General features: G+C 40.6%; 1 protein-coding gene across 2 annotated transcripts in view; it reads right to left on the bottom strand.

Moving 5' to 3' along the window:
- Positions 1 to 438: 438 nt before the first annotated feature.
- Positions 439 to 19,206, bottom strand: part of SHROOM2 (shroom family member 2) — a 135,119-nt gene continuing 116,351 nt past the window's right edge. For both annotated transcript variants that reach the window (XM_054386379.1, XM_054386380.1), the window contains 5 exons: positions 16,285 to 17,043; positions 11,212 to 11,763; positions 10,161 to 10,341; positions 5,343 to 5,615; positions 439 to 705 (listed from right to left, as the gene is read on the bottom strand). In XM_054386379.1, coding sequence (XP_054242354.1) covers positions 439 to 705; positions 5,343 to 5,615; positions 10,161 to 10,341; positions 11,212 to 11,763; positions 16,285 to 17,043 — 2,032 coding nt within the window. The remainder of the gene's footprint in view (positions 706 to 5,342; positions 5,616 to 10,160; positions 10,342 to 11,211; positions 11,764 to 16,284; positions 17,044 to 19,206) is intronic.

Genomic DNA, 19,206 nt, shown 5'->3' with positions numbered 1-19,206 from the left:
ACTAAATTTAGAGCTTCTAAATTTGTGTGCATTCATAAATTGCTGTTGGGTTTCCCAGCAGTCTGTACAACATCCAAACATAAAGAAAGTACACAACCTAATCTAAAAAAACATTACTGTTTGCATGCACAACTGCAACAGACTTCCAACTTACTGAGCAGAAAGGTTAAGAGTTTTTCTGTGGAGTTTTCTCTAAGTTAAGCAATGAGAAACAGCTGTAGAGTCCAGCAATACAAATGTTTTCTAAAAAATTAAATATGTCATCCCAAAAAAAATTAAAGAGAGCATTATTGCTGTTGTGAGAGCTATTTTTCTCTTGTGCACTTGTTTCTCTACCAGACCCTCAGATAAGATAAAATATGAATTTGTACACTTGGAAGCGCCCTCAATCCATTCCTCCTTTCCCATTTTTCACATCCTTGATCAAACTCATTCCTCTTATTTGAGACGCTCAGGTTGGAGGCTATCAGTCAGACACTTCAGTTGCTCTTCCCCCAGCTTGATCTTGTCCTCAAGCTCTCGTTGCTCAATGATGAGGGCTGACTTCATTTTTACAAAGTGCTCATAATCTGCTAAGTTCTCCTCACTCAGGTAGTTTGCCAAAATGTCAAAGACGATGCGCTCTCGACGATCCAGGTTTTCCTTCAGCTCCTTTGCATCTTCATGTTGCTGGGTCAGCAGCTTCTGCTTGTCTACCAATGTCCGCTTAGAAAAAAAGAAAAACAGTTAAGAATTCAGTGGGTTCACCAGCTTGGGGCAACATATTCAGTGTTTAAGGCTCAAGTCTTTTTAATCTGCAAAGACAAAGGCTTTCCTGAATACTTGAGATGCAGAATAAGTTCGTTTATTAATATTTATTCTCAGGAAAAAGTGTAGTGAATCTATGAAAGATGCACCAGTATTTTCTATTGGCCTCGAGAGCAAGAATTTCAAAGACTACTTTACTATGTAATAGCTCAAAATAGTTACATAAAATACAGTTGCCTTTGAGAAACATCCAAGTTGTCCAAAGTAAGACTTCAACCAGCAACATCTTCCGTCTTTAGTACACAGCACCAAACTTTCACGCTGAAACAGCTGTGATTAGAGAACCCAGAAACAGACTAATTAAGGGAGCGATTTGTTCCCACATAGCTCCTGACACTGCAGCACTTCACAGTTCTGCTGCAATCTCCACAGCTTCTCCATGAGATGTCAAGTCACTTGGTCTTAAGACATGAGCAAGAGCTGAGGTAAGATAACAGGAGGGAAGAAAAGGTGAAAACATGCATCACTTTCCAAAATGGCTGTAAACTTTCCATTTCCCTCACAAGAGACAAAATAGAAGAAAAGGAGGTTGAATGGATAAAGAAAGAGGACAGCAGCTCCATCCCATTCATACATATGAATGAGCATGAAGGAGAGGTACATCTCATCCAGCTTCACCTGCCTACACGGTACAGGCACACCTGAATCACTCAGCTAGACTCCTTTAGCAATATATGGAAAGAAACAGGAGCATTCTTAATCTATTTCATGTCTGCTTGGCGGTGATTGTCTTTTTCCATGACAGAGCATGGCTGGCCTACTCAGACGTCAAGAATTATTGTATAGACTTCTGAACTTAATTAAAAAGTGCCCCTAAGAGGTACCACTCTGTATTTTTTACCTTTGCTCCAGAGATGAATTCTCTTTGAGAACCTATGTTTTCAAATAAAACACAGTCTGTTAAAATAAATGGGTCTTCTTTTCTCTCTTTTCTTTTTCCATTTGAACTTTATGTTAAATCACACATGCTATAATAAATCTTAGGGATTTTACAGAGGAGTGTTTTTGTAGACTGCTTCAAGATGGAAGTATGAGACAAAGGGGGATACAAACTAGCAAGCTTTAATAGACTGTCAGAGCTGCCTACATATCCCGTGCTGCTTCTTTTTCTATAGACTGCACAAAGCTCAGAGGGTGAAACACTTTCAGACTTGTGCTTAAAATACACAGCCCTAGATTAACTAAGGATTCAAGACAGCTAGGGAAGACAAGCCACAGAAATCACATGGTATGAGAAAACTCACTGTTTAATCTTCCGTTGAGCTTATGCCACTGCAAGTTGGAAGCAACTGTCTCCTGCAAAAGATGGAAGTACTGTTCTCCTAAATTCACCAGGGGAACTAGCAGACAAGCCCAAACTCAAGAGCATGGCTAGATCACTCCCCAGGGCAGCCTTACAGCTTGTGTGCACACTGAGCAGCAACAGCAGCATTATGATCTGATGAACACAAGAGGGCATATTATCAGCTAGCTGGTAGGTCAGTTGTAGTTACCTGCCTAACCTTGGGATGACATAGCTATTTACTATTGTTATCAACGGGGACAAGATCAATCAAATATTTAATTCTTCATAACAATTTCTGGCATTTAAGTTGTATGGTTTCTTCTTCCCAAATCTATGGCATGACTTTAAGATGAACATGAATAGCCTGACAGTTTAAGGAAGGCAAACACTGCTTTTGTAATCAACTCTGTATAACACCTTAGAACCTCTGTCCTTAGGGAGGTTGGGGGAATACCTAAGAGAAATGGGAAGCAGAAAGGAACAAAGGCAAATGAGGTAACCCTCAGAATTTGCTTTTACCTCTTGTCATGGTAGGGCCATGACATGGCCCAGTATAAACCAAGACAGGCCTTAAGATGTCTAGCCATGGTCCTCCTCTCCCCACTCTTTCCTTCAGAAAGACAGGGCAATGCGGCAAAAGAACAAAGGGGACAGGACCCCTGCATGTCTGGTAAACAAGTTGTTTACCTGGGATAAGAGCACGTATGCTGAGCACTGCTCCCCCAGAAACAAGGCTTTTGTTTCTGCCTTTTATGGTTACAGTCTGGCAGAACACCTTTCCATTGGGCAGCTACACGTCAGCTTCAGTTGCCCCATCGGTGCAAACGATCTCTGGCCAGGTATATATACAGGCTGACTTGGTAGTCACCTTTGCCTTGCATCAAGCCTTGCTTTGCTCTTGAACCTACTTGGACCCGTCTTGTAGAAGCTGCCTCGAGTTGCCCTGCCCTGTCTTGAGCACCTGGTCCAGAGCCTGGGATAAGCCACGAGCCATACACAGCAAGCTGGAGAAGCCACAAGCCTAGAAGCCAGATCAGCCTAGCCTGCTTCCCCTTGCCACTAGAATCGTGCTGTGCCTCAGTTCACCCAGGAACCAAGCAAGTGCCTGTCACAAGAAACATAATTTACTGCCTACCGTTCGCTGAAGCCACATCAGCCTGGGTCAATGTGGCAAACCCTCCTTGCTGGCAATGTGCTATGCCAGCACCGTACGAGAGTGCCCCAAAGCTTCACAGCTAACATAGCAGCAGTAGCAGCGTCCTCCGTGTGGGTAAAACCAGGTGTGAGTAATTAATCCATTGCCCTTTTTGGTGCAAGGGTCCTTATCGAGTCTCTGCCCGCTGTGACTGAGCACTGTCTGCTCCCGGGGACCTTCTCTTTCCAAGTTATTTTCTCCCAATTTGGATAGAATTGTTTGTATTTTGCCCTAAGACTGTATATTCCCATTGTAAATAACCGCTCCTTGTGGCAAAAGAGCATCTAACAGAATACTCAGCAGTATTTATATGCCTGCTGAAAGACTATTTAGGAAGGCTGCTGTGCTGCTGGTGGTTCCTAGAAAGGGGAAAACTATCAAACTAAGGTTTATTAGACAACATCAGCTTAAAAAAAAAATGGAAAAATAAGTGATCATTAAGTATATGATCCCTAGGGATGGAAGTAGTCTTCCCAGTTTTATTTATATGGTACACTAATAGTACACCAAATATCATCATGTGACCTACAAAATATCAAAGGACAACCAAAAAAGCCACACATGTCAGCCTAAACTCAAAGAAATGCACTTGTACCCCCTTCTGCATTGTACTTAAAGTACCTGGGGACTTGATTCACCTGAGAAGCATCACTGACCAAGACTCTGGTGTCAGTGCATGAGAAGATAAATGGGGATTACAATATGCCAGGGATTTGTATTTCTGTCAGTCTAAATTTGACAGCAGAGCAGTTTCTAACTACCCTCACTGCACAACTTACTGACCTTCCTTTTCCCCACCTAGCCAACAGGCTATTTTTATCACAGCTCTCAAACTGTGTTTCCATCTTTGAGCCCATTAGGCAACTGCAACCACATTTAGGAAAAAAAAATTCTAAAGAAGGATTAAATATCTTTGTTTCAGAAGCTTTGATCCATCCTCAAATAACCTGTCAAATACCTTTCCTTCACCTCAATCAGAGACGGGTCTGGATAGCCATTAAGCAACTATGTATGGCAGCAGCTAGGGCCAAACAGCAAAAACACAGCTTCAGACTAGTCCCAGCACTTGCTCATTTTTATTGGTAAAGGAATGGAGCATGCTAAAGAAACACAACATGAATCCACAGCCCATGGAACAGAAAAAAAATATGTTATGATACTTAGGTGGACTGCTGGCATTTCAGCTCAGAGCTGCAAGTCGAAAATCCCACTTGACATTCACTGAACTGCAGGCGCTAAGCTCACCTGACACTCGTGCTCCATTCTCCCTCCCCATTTATTTTATCCATTAAGTTTTGCATGTTTACATCTCTTTTTTGGCACTTATCTGCATCACTCAGTGTATTTCCCAGCTAAGGCCTGGTGTGGTTTGAAGCCAAACAAAGTGCTGCCAGCAGATGTGGGATCCAACAGGTAAGAGTGCCTTGAACGTTCCTGAAATTTTCATATCTGCTGAGATTCCTCCACATCGCTACTGGGCTATTCTGCTTGGGTAAAATACGTTTTCTATTGAAAAACTGTTTTTTGCAATGCCTCCCTCCTGCCCACCCCCTCCTTTTTTGTAAGGCTTGCCCTGTCATTTCTTGCTTTTGCTCCTTGCTAGGCGTTGTGGAGAAAGCTGTAGATGAGAAACATTTTCTTTATAACAACCCTATAGATTTTTATCAAGATCTTTGTAGAGTGTAAGACTTCTGTAAGATTTCTGCATTACAAAGTGACACTCCTTTTCCCACATTGAATTGTTAGAATATTTTTGTTTGCCTCCTTTATATGGTCTTATCAGTGGTTCACCCTTTTCCTTCAACTTTTGCTAAGAAGTCTGTTTTCCAGTGTGTTGCACACCAGAACACCACATTTTCCTCACCAAGCTACTTGTATTTCTAGTATTCCAAGCAAAAGCAAGACGAAGAAATGTTCTAAGAAATCTACAGAAAATGAGATTTATCCATTCACTATCCCTTGTCTTAACCTCCAAGATTTAGAGAAACAAAACCAAGCAAAAACCTCCACACCACATCCATTAAATGGAGTGATATTACTATTGGCCTTTCTCACCCGTTCTTCTGGAGAGGTGTTTTCATCCAGGTTATTAAGAGCATTTTCCACCCGGGCCAGACGACCTGACAGTGACAGCAGGAGGTTGACCACTTTGTCGAGGTCTCCAATAAACATCTTGAATTTGTCAAACTCATTTGGTTTGCAGACTTCTTTCACAATGGCCTCTACCTCCTCCCCCAATATATTGTTGGCTTGGATGTCTTCCAGAAGTGTCTCCCGTGCTTCCCTCAGCACCTGCAGCTTCCTACTAATGCTGTCAATCAGTTCTTGCTGTAGAAGATAAAAGGGATGAGAATTTATTAGTACTACTGCATTTTCCCCCACTTCTCAATGTCAGAAATAGAGCACTTTAATACACTGGCACTCCTATGCGGCTTTGACAATGAGTGCATTACAAATAAATACACATGTAAGTATACGTCTAAGGTCTATACCACTAGATTCAAAAGTTCAGGATGTAGGTCTTCAATGTCTGGCTTGAGGTCTGTATTAAAGTAATTTACCTTTGTGACAAAAGATTAATAACTTTCACCATGCCCCACACCCCTCCCAACAAGCATTCCTGCTTCCACTTTGAACAGCTTCAAAGCCTGCTATGAAGCAGCATAAAGAACAGCACATCCTTCTCTCTCTAAATACCAGGCCCATAATACCTTTCTGAAAAGCTATGCTTAGGAAGATAAACAGTACCAGGAAAACAATCCTGTACTTTCCACATGATGCAGTTAAAACTAGGGCACTAGCCTAGCTTTTTCTTCCTTTCTGCGTAATATTAGCATCCCTCCAATAGCAGTCCTTCTACTCTCAGAAAATCTTAGCATTAACAGTGCCTTACAACATTTCCATGGGGAAATCACAATCCCTGTGGCACACAACAGGGCAGAAAATCTACCTCTGTACTGTATAAAACAGCCCTCTGTGAAGCTGCGTAAAGTGGCTCTGTCAAAGGACCAAACAAGCGCTTTGGCTGTCACTGCTCTATGCCAAGTGACTATACCATCCCATCTACACTTTCTCAGTTTCTTTAGTGAAAACATTCAGAAGTGCATGCCCTGGCTTAGAAAAAGCTTAGCAGGTGCATCATCATCAGAGACAGACCAAGAACCCAGCTCTCTTTCCTCAATGACCTGTGTTCCATATGTGCTGCCCAGCTACCTCCAAGACATCGTATTTCTTAGGTATCCATTAGCTTTTACTTGTGCACAAGGGGTGGAAGTCAGTTCAGGTAGTCATCTACTCTAACATGAGATAAATCACACCCTAAAAATGGCTTATTCATTTACATGCAGCTAATTTCAGGTATGAAAAATTTCCAAAGTGCTCTCTAAACACACACTTAGTGTGATTTCCAAATGACAATTACAAGATTTCACAGTACCTCTTCAGGTTTTTTTTTTTTAATTACTCATGACATTCTTTAGGAACCCTCCTAAATGCAAGTCTGATTACAAGCCTTCATGATCAGTGAGAACCATGCTGACAACAGCTACTCAGTTGAGTAGCTGACAGCAGTTCTCAGACACCACTGAACAGTCACTGCTGATTTATTTTGGGAACAAAATAAAAACCAAGACAAAACACAAGTCTGCCATCTTAAAAAAAGCAACTACACTCTGAAAAATTAACAGCCTCTTTGAAAGTAGAAATTTAATGGGTGGGTATTCTCCTTTTTTTGTTTTAATATACTCAGGCCAGGTTAATCTGGATTTGGGTTATCTGTTGGTCTGGATGCTCAAAAGATTAAGGTAGTAAGCAGTTCTACAGATGCCTGCTTTACTGACTGATTAATCTGCAGGATTTGATTTTCCCCCCCTTCTCTAAATGCAAATGCAGTTTGATTTGGATTATGTAGGTCACAGTGCTATGCTCTCATTTCCCTCAAATGACATGCACATGCAAAACGTTGCTGTTTTACCACCCCATACCCAACAGGATACTGTTGTGCTCAGTGTTACTACCTCAAGTATTCCACTTCTGCAGCTGTGCTGCAACTTTTGCTAATGAAAAAAAACCAATAAACACATACCTGTGCTCAACCTTTACCAATGTGGTCTAACAATCCAAATCAGCTTTCTCAAAATGTCTTTACAAATTTTTTTTTAGAAAGCCACTTTCCTAGAAGCATCCTATTTAGATGTTCCCCAGCAGCCAGAGCTAGTCTTTTCTAAAGGACTGCTTTTACAAGTTAAAAGGCTTCATGTATTGGTCTCTCTTTAAGACTTTCATATATACTAAGAATTATGTTATGAACACTGATTGCTTCCTATCCAGATGATGCAGCCTTTGGATGCAGCAACTATGACCTCACTACAGGCTTTTGCTAACCAGCAGAAGACCTGTATCAGCATCTACCAGCCAAAAGACCTCCCATCTACATCTTGAAATTGACAGATGAATAATTTATAGCTATGGATTCTGTAGTAGCAAAGAAGAAAACAATAAAACCTTGACTTTTTTTTCGGTAATTCTTGTTCTGACTAGCAACACAGAAAGCAGCTCAGCAGTGTACTGCTCAAGTGGGTTCACTGCTTGGCATGCTTTACATAAATTGCACTGCACTCAGCTCACCACCCCATTTCATGTGAAGCTCAGGCCTAAAAGCAGAAGAAAACTGGTATTCTTTGGTTATTTTTATACTCTCCAGCATCTGCTGAAACCTTCCTAAAGACAAAGGGGACAATTCCAACTCAGCCACACATGGATTTTGCTTACTACAAAATCATTCTTGTCGCATCTTCAATATCTGTTCAATATTTTATAATTGTTTTAAACCTACATTAAACTCAGTACATGAGACACATTCAACTCCTGCTGGCTGGGAATAAAAAGATATCCCAAATAAAAAACCAAAACAAAATTAACATCTCTATGAAATTCCTACACTTATTTCAAAAGGGAAAAAAGCACCATGCATTTTCAGTTTGCAGGGCAGAGAATGACAGAGTGTACAATTATTCCACAGTGGACTGCAATTATATTTCATAACAGAATTGGCAGATTTCTAGGGATCAAAGAACAGGTTCTGGGCATATGCCTCCTCTAAGGTAACTGAAGTCATGAAATGGGCTATTACCTATTCTGGCTGTTTTATAAAGATGCCTTGACCCACTTACCATGAGCTTTGTATGTTTTTGACAAGATCCAAGATGAAAGCCCACTGAACTGAGCACTCTCATCCTACTGTATGTGCAGGAGCAGAGAGAGAAGTAAGCAGCAGCATGTGTGTAGCTAACACAACATGTATATTCAAAGGAGAAGACAGGGAACCTCTGCTAGAACCTCTTCCTATCTTGCATGGTTAGTGGTATCATACTGGAGCTGGGGAGGATGCAGGGAGGCATATGTAAAGGGTGAATGTGATTTAGCTGTTGACAGCAACACAAATAAATGGCACTTTTGTTTATAAAAGTTTCAGTGTTTATAGTCTCTTGGGCAAACAACTAAGGTTTCATTTTAACATGCCTTTATACATATTTTCCATGATTAAAGGAAAGGAAACCAATTATTCAAAATGCAGTGAAATCCCTAATTTGTCCAAGTAGTACAGCTGTTGGATTCAGTGGCTCTCTGGTACAAGGGTAAGAGCAGCTTTCCTGCTGTAACCACACTATGCGGTGCACACCATATTGACTGAGCAATGTAGTGGGGGCACAGGGAGGGAGGGAAGGCTGAGGGAGATGAAAAAAAAACCAGAGCAGTAATAGAAAACACTACAGCCTCCTTAAATGCACTGGCGTCCACGCCGGCACTGAACCAGAGGTGGGAAGCTCTCCTTAGTGACTAAATATATTCCTAATATTTAATAAAAAGACATTTCTTTGGGATTGGGTTACCAAATTCACCCTGGGAGTACATCATTAAGCAAAGGGTCGACTTCAACAGTAAAGATTTGCACACCACTGCATTGCTAAGCTTAGGTAAATAGAATTAAACTACATCTGTTTAACTGATCAAACAGACCATTTCCTCCAACTTATCTGTACTGGGAACTATGATTTTATTGTGCCAAATCACTAATGAGATGAGTGCAATGATTTTAACATAGGATGATGCTTTCTTAAACCACAGAAATATCACTCAATCCTCATTTTAATACCAAGGTGATTGTGTTGACCGTAGACCAAAAATAAAACACCAAAAGATGGGGCTGAACATGAGCAGAGAGTACTGCCTCCCTTGCGATGCATACTTTCCACTGAATCCACCCAGCTGATTAGCTGTCTCCCAACATTGTTATTATTTTGAGAGGTAGGGGAAGTAGAGGGCAAAGTGGTTTGTTGCCCAAGAAAATAACAAGTGGGGAAAAAAATGGAGAGAAAAAAAAAAGTGAAAAAAAAACCCCCAAGCAGTTAACAAGGGGGTGTGTGTGTGTTTTCCTTCTCTCACATGACAAACCTAAACTTTGGGCCTAAATTTCAAAATCATGGAGCAAGTAAAATTTCCACCAGTTACAGTGGGATTATATAAGCACTACTGTTTCTTTGTAACAGCAACTGAGAGAAATACGTTAAAAGTTCAAAATGGAAAACAGTATTTGAAAATAACCTCCCCAAAACTTCTCCTCTTGAGACCTTCCAAAACATGCACTAAGCTGAAAAAGCACCTAATATGAAGTTCCTAAACACACAGTTGGACACTGAACACACACTACCTTCTCACTTCCCCCAAAAAATCACCCCAAATCCATGCTGTTTTTCCAAGTTATCTTGTACATCTAGAAGGCCTGTGTTTAGAGGTGTTTAATGAACAAATTCATGGTTAATGAAATGCACGTGACTAAGAGCGTCCCAGTACACTCTTAGAAATGTCTTTTACCTTCTTTTCTGACAAGTCATGATCCAGCTCATCTTCAGAATCATCCTCGCTCTGCTGTTGTTGCTGCTGCTCCTGCATGTCCTTCATTTTAATAAGCAGCTCTGCCTTTGGTGCAGATGTGCTGTAGTAAGTAGAATTGGTTGTCAAGGAGATGGCAGATGGCACGTTCTGCTCCTCTTTCCTGGGAAAAAGTCAAAACTTCTATTAGCTGCCCTGACAGTCTAATCACTGAAAAGAAAGGACAATCTTTTAGATTCTTCCACCAAGCAAGCAAGCAGTTCAACAGAAAGCCATTAGCTTTGTAACCAGAATAAATAAATACTGATTATGAGGAAATTCTGTATGAACTCAATATACACACACACCTCAAAAGCTAAAGCTGCAATTGTGCAGAAGACCCTTCATCATTACAATGACTGAAATGGACCTAAGAGTCTTCATCCAGAAACAAAGTATAAAGTTGCATTTTATTAACGTGCAAGACCTTAGTGTCACAGAGACTGTCCTTTCAAACAGCCATATATGGAATACTACAAGGTATTTACCTTTTTGATCCTGGAATTGCACATGAAATTCTTAAGAAGGCTACAATTTAATTGCACAACTCATACCAAGGAAACAGAAGACCCAAAGAACATCAACATGTATGAAATGTAATAGTCTTTAAATCTTTTCTTTCTTTGTTCTCATTCAGGTCCAGGAATTTTTTTCATGCCCACTTCAAGTTGTCTTCACAAATGTTCATCACTTAAAAAGGCTAAAATTCTGTTCCTAGTTACTAGACTGTTACTAGACTGGATGATCTTGGTAAAATATCTACTCAGTATGAAATGGGAGAAGTTAATTTTTCCTTAAGTTCTAAATTGTTCTTTTTCTGCCAGTAATGGTACCGTTACAGTGTTATGCTTGACGGCTATTCTAATGGAAAAGTCTTAGAAGACCCCCAAACCTCAACAGCAGGAAAATCCTCACTTTCAGCCCTCTGGGAAAAGTGACACACTTTGGATAGCAGCTTACAAGGAATTACTGGCCTACAGAAAGTAATACTTACTTCTCCTCTGAAATTTTTGGAGAAGGAACTTTCGGCAGGAGCTTCCTGCGCTGCTGCGCTTCTTCTAAGAGGTGTTCATCTTTAGGGAATATACCAACCATCAGATCCATTGTTGTTTTTATTTTCACATTAGGATCTAGTATGTCTGCTAGAGATTTATCTCTTCCCACAATCTCTCTTGCTAGTTCCTCTGACTTCCAGTCTTCTAAGGTCTTCTCTTTGGCCTTCACATAGCTGACTGCTGGTGTAGCAGCACTGCTGTCCTTCAGGTTGCTCCCAGGTTCTTCAGCTGGTTGAGGGTCAGCTGGTTTGGTTCTGGCTTCTGGCTCTGGCTCTACACCTTGCCTGGTGTAAGCACAGAATCGTGAATAGGATTGCTCGGAAGTGCTGAGTGTTTTAATTTGGTCCTTTTCCAAACCACTGGGTAAAGCAGGAGGCTCCATGGTACTGGCAAGACTTTGCCGACTCTCCTTCTCTGCGCTGCTCTCAGAATGAACTATCTTGATGGGAACCATCTTCACTGTGGTATTGTTGTCAATAACCCTTTCAATTCTGGAAAACAAGGAAAATTCGTCTTTAGGTGTGGAACAACTTTACATCTCAATTCTTATCTGCAAATTAGAAGGAAAGGCCAAATATGAAAAAAGGCAGGTCATGGAATACCCCTTGCACTGTATCTCAGACTCTAAACCTACGATTTTTCTTTTCTGTTCACACAATTTAAACAGTGTTAGCTCATTTTCAAGTAACCCTAACATCAGCCTTGCACAACACTCACAGTACAGGATTTCTGTCTGTTTCCATGAATGTGAGGATTCAATCTCAGCAGCCAGATTTGAAACAGTGATGCTGAACTACCTTTTAACCCCTTTGTTGACACACATATGAAAGACAGCATGCCTTGAGCTCAACCTTATTGCCTCATGCAAATCCAACAGTGGCCTCAGCTTGTGGCCTGACAGGCAGCTTGGCTGCCTGGGGAGTTTGTGATGCCCTCAAATCAATCCCCAGCTCTTCCAAGGGAAGAAACAACAGACCACATGGAAGCATCCTGCAGTATAGGCCTTCGCTGAGCTACAAAACCAACAAATAATCACACATGGCAACTCTGGAAATCCTCCAAAATGTATTAAAAAAAAAAAAAATCTCTACTTGTAAAATTTCACAAAAAACATGAACATTTAATAAACAGATTTCACCATAGTATCCTGGTTTTCTACTTAAAGAAGAAAAAAACAGCTACTGAAGAAGATAACACACAATTCTGGATGCTCCTTTTAAGGGTTGCCAAGGGATGCTTATAGCAGAAATTATGTACTGCAGGAGCACAAAGGGCCACCTTGGACATTCAGTAAAGCAAACTATTTAAAGAAGAGGCTAACTTAGATCTTTAAATTGGAAAATAACATGTTAAATAACATTACTGAAACATCTGTACTGTATGCAAACCATATAAGAAATTGAAGTCTAGTTCAGTGGTTTCGAGTTTGCAGAAAGTTAAAAAATATTGCCATAATGTGGGTTTGGAAGCTCTACAGCAAGTAAAGGAACATTGCCTACTAGCTAAAATATTTGGTTTCATCTGGCTGGGTAGCTTGCTGCCTTTCAGAAGTGAGCATATGGCTCTTTTCCTCCAAATGTGGGTGTGTCACTTTCCTTAAAAACGAACTTACACGTTATTGTACTGCACTTTACCTCACAAGGAATAGCAAAATCTCTTTGACTTCATATTTTTCAGAAGTTGTATCTTATATTTTAATGTCATATTTGCTTCTGAATGAATATTCAACCTCCCAATAGGTATTGATTTGCCTCAAGTGCTCTGTGGACATGTTTAACATTTTTATCCATGACCTTGATGAAGACAGAGTGTGTCATCAGTAAGTTTGCAGACGACACCAAGTTAGGTGGGAATGTTGATCTGCATGAGGCTAGGGAAGCTCTACAGAGGGACTTGGATAGATTGGATCCATGGGCCAATGTTAACAGGATGAGCTTCAACAAGGCCAAAGGCCAAGTTCTGCACTTGGGTCACAACAACCCCAAACAATGCTACAGGCAAGTGTGGTGGAAAGCTGTCTGGTAGAAAGGGACCTGGGGGATCTAATCAACAAGCAACTGAATATGAGCAAGCAGTGTGCCCAGGTGGCCAAGAAAGCCAGTGGCAGCCTGGCTTGGATTAGAAGTGCTGTGTCCAGCAGGAGTAGGGAAGTGATTGTCCCCTTGTACTTGACACCTTGAGTACTGTGTTCAGTTTGGGCGCCTCAATACAAGAGAGGTGTGGAGGTCCTGGAGTGAGTGCAGATGAGGGCAACAAAGGTGGTGAAGGGCCTGGAAAATAAATCTTATGCAGAGCGACTGAAGGAGCTGGGGCTGTTTAGTTCGAAAAAGAGAAGGCTGAGGGGAGACCTCATCACTCTCTATGACTACCTGAAAGGGCATTTGTGGAGAGGCTGGTGCTGGTCTCTTCCATAAGAAATTAGTGATGGAACAAGAGGGAATGACCTCAAGCTGCAACTGGGTAGGTTTAGACTGGACATCAGGAAAAATTTTTTCACAGAAAGAGTGGTCAGGCATTGAAATGGGCTGCCCAGGGGGGTGGTAGAGTCGCTGTCATTTGGATGTGGTGCTTGGGTACATGGTTTAGGGGTGAACCTTGTAGAGTAGGGTTATCGGTTGGACTTAGTGATCCCAAGGGTCTTTTCCAACTGGAATGTTTATGTGATTCTGTGACATGCTCTGGTATACTGATCCAACTTTTGGGGCAGGTTTTCCAGCTCATGTTGAAACCCCTCCTCCCCTCTGATTCAGTTTGGGTGTTTTCATTCAAGGTGATTGCCATTTCAATCAGCTTGTTCCTTTCTGTTGCTGAGCCCCAGCTACCTGTCTGCAGATATAGGCTCCTCTGGCTGCAGGAGAGCTAGGTCAGAGGCCTGCCACTTCCCCCAACCCTTTCTTTTGTTTTTAAATAAAGCGCACATCTTTTGGACTTCACCAGACCGTGAAGAGGAATACATTTTTAAATTTGAGGAAAACGAAAGATCTGTCCATAAGTGTGTGTGGGACAACTGGAAGAAGTGAGCTGACTGCAGTTCTTCACCTAAAACACCCAGCATCTGTTTTGAGACTGAGTACATTCCTTTCAGCCTAGTAAAAGATTGTTTAGATACTTAAGGCAGGTGCTTCAGAAATTCAGTGATTCAGAAATCACTATCCTTCTGATTTCTGAGGGTTTTCCATTTCCAGGACTGTGGCATGAAATTTTGATTGGCAGCAACTCTGGCCATTATGAAGCTTTACTCCAAGCACAAGTAGTCACTCAATCTAGGTGTATGATTACTGGAAATCTACTGAGGCACTCTTTTCATCTTTACTATTGATCATCGGTCTTTGGAAATGGCTGGGTTCTGCACACTACCCATATTCCCCATGCTCGACTGTTCTACACAAATGCTGCAAGAAACCCTGCACACTCCTCAGTTTATCCTCTTGATCAACTAGGTACCTTTCTTAAAGAAGAGTAAACAGCTACATGCTGACATTCACAAACATTAGCTGCCCAAGGCATGTGAACTGGTATGTCCAAAAGCTCATGTGCAAGGAGCCATTAGAAGTAAATAAGCAAAATCTAATTAACTGCATATTAAGATAAATCTACTCGACATATATTAGACGTATGAAATAAATGCCATATAATAAATACCATACAGAAGTTTCAGAGGTATGGCTCACATACCCACATATGGTCCTTTCTTGCCATACCCATTTTATTGAGTAATGTGGTTATTAAATGAGGACAATACACTGTGCACAAGCAAGAGCTGTCTGGGCTTCAGCATTTTAGACGTTAACAACGGATTTGCAGGATAAGTGTATTATTAATCGGGTATGGGCATATAATTAGGCACAACTTGGTGCTCACTTCAACATTAAAACTTAGCAAAAAGGAAGGACAAATAAAATTAGCTTTCTATGAATCCTTAATATCTATTCATAAAGGTATATTAAGAAAGTCATACTGTCATTAACCTTTGCACACAGATGCTAGGGTTCATCTGACATGCTGCACTTTTCATAGTAAACTATTATTACTTCATGTTAAAAATACTGTGGGATGAAAAGTCATTTTTTCTCCTCTCATTGCTACAGGGATAACATCAAGGCATGTTTAGGAAAAAAAATGATTCATGTTTTCTGTGTCATAAGGCACACTGCAAAACAATATTACTGAGTCTATTCAACCACTTACATTAGAGTAGAGAAAAGCTATTCCAAATACTTCTGTTCAGAGAAGCAACCTCTACATTTATTCAGCTTGGAGGTTTTGTTTTCATTCTTTAACCATGAATTACAGTGCTGAAGGATTTATGAAAACTAAGATTCCTGAGCTTTATGAAAGAGTTAGTTATCTTGTGGGAGAGTAACCTTTTATGTTAGCAGTATACTATAGACACAGCAATCAATTAATTTCAGTTGGTTTGTCTGAGTTTATCTAGCATGGGAAAGGACTGACATTCTCCTGCTGAATCTTCAGCCCACTTCCACACAAACATTGCTGCGGACCCCTCCTCAGACTACGTTAAGTGCCATGTTTCATTGTAAAAGCAAGATGAAAACGGTCATGATTTGAGAGTGTACCTTACTGTGTGTGTTTTTAAAACACTTGTTCTCACAAAAGATACAGCTTTCCTTCCCATATCTGCTTTGTCCCTCACCAATTTATATTCACACACAGACCTGCATGGGGAAAATGATCATGGGAAATCTTCTCATTTCACCCAGACTTACAATAGAAAAATCCATTTGAATTCATCCCTTCAATTTTCTACTGCCAGCTGTAACACCTGAACAGCTTCAGCAAACTAAGAGAAACCACAGATCAGCTGAAGGACTTCAATGGTATCAATCAGAACTTCACCCAAGTCTTAGGTCTCTTTAGGACATGCTCGGCTGGCTCACGATTAATGAACCTGAAAGATGTGTTTTTACTAAAGAAAATGAACAATAAATCATTAATAAGGTCTAACTGGGCAAAAAGGGTTAACCAAATAGTAAAGGAGTTACATCTAGTACCTGGCTGGGTTCTCATCCTGTACGGACACAGGAGGCTTATCAGTGAGCTTCTGTGGTGCAAACTGAGGAGAAGGGGACCTTGATGTCTCCATGCCAGGTTTCTGAAGATATCGATATTTGGAAGATATTACAGAATCAGACCTAAGGTGTGTTTTTTCTTCTAAGTGCTGACAAACATTCTCTGTGGCTGATGCTTGCTGAAGCTGCTGTGGATTAGCACTCTTCAGTTTTCCATTGAAAGCTGCAGGACTCTGACATAGAGGAGAGTGACTGACAAACACTTCAGCAGAGCTGGGGGATGAGGATAGAAAGGGCTGGCTGGGCACTACTAGCAGAGATTCAGAAGAGGTGCCAAGCAATGGTGCAGAATTATCTGGTCGCCTATATTTATCTCTTTTAGGTGGTGGTGGCCTCTGAGGAGCAGGTCCACGCTTCTTGTTAAGCAGTACTGGCTCGATCCTGTGGTTATCCTCTCCTTTGCCACGGGACGGACAGGAGTGGTTCTCATTCAAGTTCTGTGGCTCTGAGCAAGGGAGATGAGGCAGGCTGCAATCCTTGCTCTTCTCGTTCACGTTTTCCTGAGAGTATCGGTAATCACTAGGCAATGTCCCAGACCTCCCCCGAGTCTCGTGAGGCAGAACTGTAGGCTCTCGAGTATGCAAAGGTCTGACAGATGCCTTCCACTTGTGGTCTAAATTCAGGTCCAGCTGATCCCTCTTCTCCCGTGGGTTTTCCTTTAGGGCCCCTGTGTCAGCTTTCCTAGAGAGAAGAACACATTGTTAGCATGCTGCTGATTTTTTTCCTTCAGTTTGAGGCCACTGCACCGATCTAGGAAGCATAAACACTGAGATCACATCCAATATTTTACACGAACTCCTTCAGTCTATGGTAACTGTATGGCACAAAAGCATCCTTTCATGTATGGGCACACATGGTGCACCTAATCTAACGTGACTAGTTAAAGCATAATGTCAAGCTAAATTAGGGTATGGAGCGCCACAGAACGTGACACAACCTCCATGTATCCTGAGGCGCTGCAGTGTGCACAGCCTAGTTAAATGCACAGCACACCTCCTGCACTGATGTACATGGCAAAGTCAAAGGTGCAAATGTTGGTAGAAAATAAAACTGTTTCAAGAAGAGGAACCTCAATACTTTAATTTTCCTCATGCCTCAGAGTCAGTAACAACATGCAGAAAACAAGTTTCTTCTCCAAGTGCAAAGTCAATACTTCAGCACCATTGTAAATGTGAACTGAATACCATGAACGTTTAATTATGAATCTGGAGTTTGAATTTTTCAATAACTAGTGAAAAATTAAATGAGTGCAAATAAAAATGCTTGCCAAAGATAACAAAACTGGGAAAGGGAAAATTATTATCTCCTGAAAAAAAAAAAAGGCAGAAAAGGAAACTTAGACAGGATAGTATTTTCCAGCCAGGCTTATTTTAAACTTGAACCTCAGCACAAATGACAAAGAATGGCCAACAAGGCCTTATCTTAAACAGAAATATTTTGGGGCTTATTCCAATGTTATGCTTTCCATTTCTCTAGCCAGAAAACAGGCTTTTGCAGCTTCAGGCTTGTGCTTTGCCACAAGATTTGTAGTTCATTTGTGCTAACCAGATAAAGACAAATTGGGAAAGAAACAAAAGGCAGGGAAAAAAACAAAAGTACCAAAAGTACCTCTGGAGCCCTGAGAAGAGACAGGTTTGCTCTCCACTTAAAGGAGGCTGAAGAGACACTCTTAGCTTAGAAAAGAAGCTGCAACAGAGAGGTTAAAGGCTTCAGAAAGCTGCTAATATAATTTATGCTACTTACAGCAGTGGTCTCTGTATTTAGAAATAGTAACCCTGTAGACATGCACCAGCTAAGCCTTCTTCCAAGAGGACTGTGAAAGAGGCATCTTTCCCTGCCGATTTGTAAGGTAAGGCTAACCGGAATTTTCAGTGTAAACAGGTTATTAACATTACTGTACCAGTTTTTAAAGTAAGTCTATAGGTGTGTAAGAAAATGAAATCAGAGATAAAAGTATGTCAAACAGGAAAGTGAAATACTGTAATTACACACTGCATTTCTGTTTTAGTTAAGACAAATCTTTAAAATGAAGTGCCATGGGAAGACAATTGATTAAATGTGGGTTTTACTTTCATACCTGTACAATCCAATTATTTTCAAAGTTACTGTTTTAGTTCTTCGATCTGTCATGTTTCAGAATTTATGGAAAATAATTTCAAAACCAAAAAATCTGGGTATTTTCATTAAACTGCCCGATGTACATGATTTTTAGTAATAGTACTTCATACTAATTTTTACACATCAGCAATAGTATTGTATTGTACTTTCAAGAGATGCCTTTTTCACAGTTTAAATCCTAATCGGTCACATCACAAGACAGAGATTACGTATTACATTTTACGGATAAATTTTAACAGACAAATTTTCAATTTAACATCAAATGAGCTGAGAATTGTTTAAATTCAGACCTCTTCACGTTGCTCTTAATTAAGAGCAGTTGGTTCAGAGAAATTAATCTGACAAATGTAGAGTTAATTCTGTTTTACAGAACAGTATGTATTGACTCCTATTTTAACACTAGATGAAGGACAGTTTTGTTAAGCAAAATGACATAATGCCAGAAACACCAACACTATGCAAGATTTGGTTTCATGGCATCTCTAGACTTAGCTGGTTTTCTCAAGTGAGTTCAATGGAAGCAGAACTGGGCCTGCAAATATTTCCACTAATTTTAATGGAAATATATATGCCAAATGAAGACTGCAGGGCTTAAAAATTAAATACTGCGTTTACATCAGCATTTTTAATTATCTAGATAACCCACATAGAACACAATTTTCTCCTAGTTAACCTGTGCCAAAATATTCTTCACACCTCTTTTTTCATCTTGACGTACATAAGCCA

This window comes from Indicator indicator, chromosome 1, assembly GCF_027791375.1.
Source record: "Indicator indicator isolate 239-I01 chromosome 1, UM_Iind_1.1, whole genome shotgun sequence".
NCBI lineage: Eukaryota > Metazoa > Chordata > Aves > Piciformes > Indicatoridae > Indicator > Indicator indicator.
This window is presented reverse-complemented; position numbering and strand designations above follow the sequence as displayed.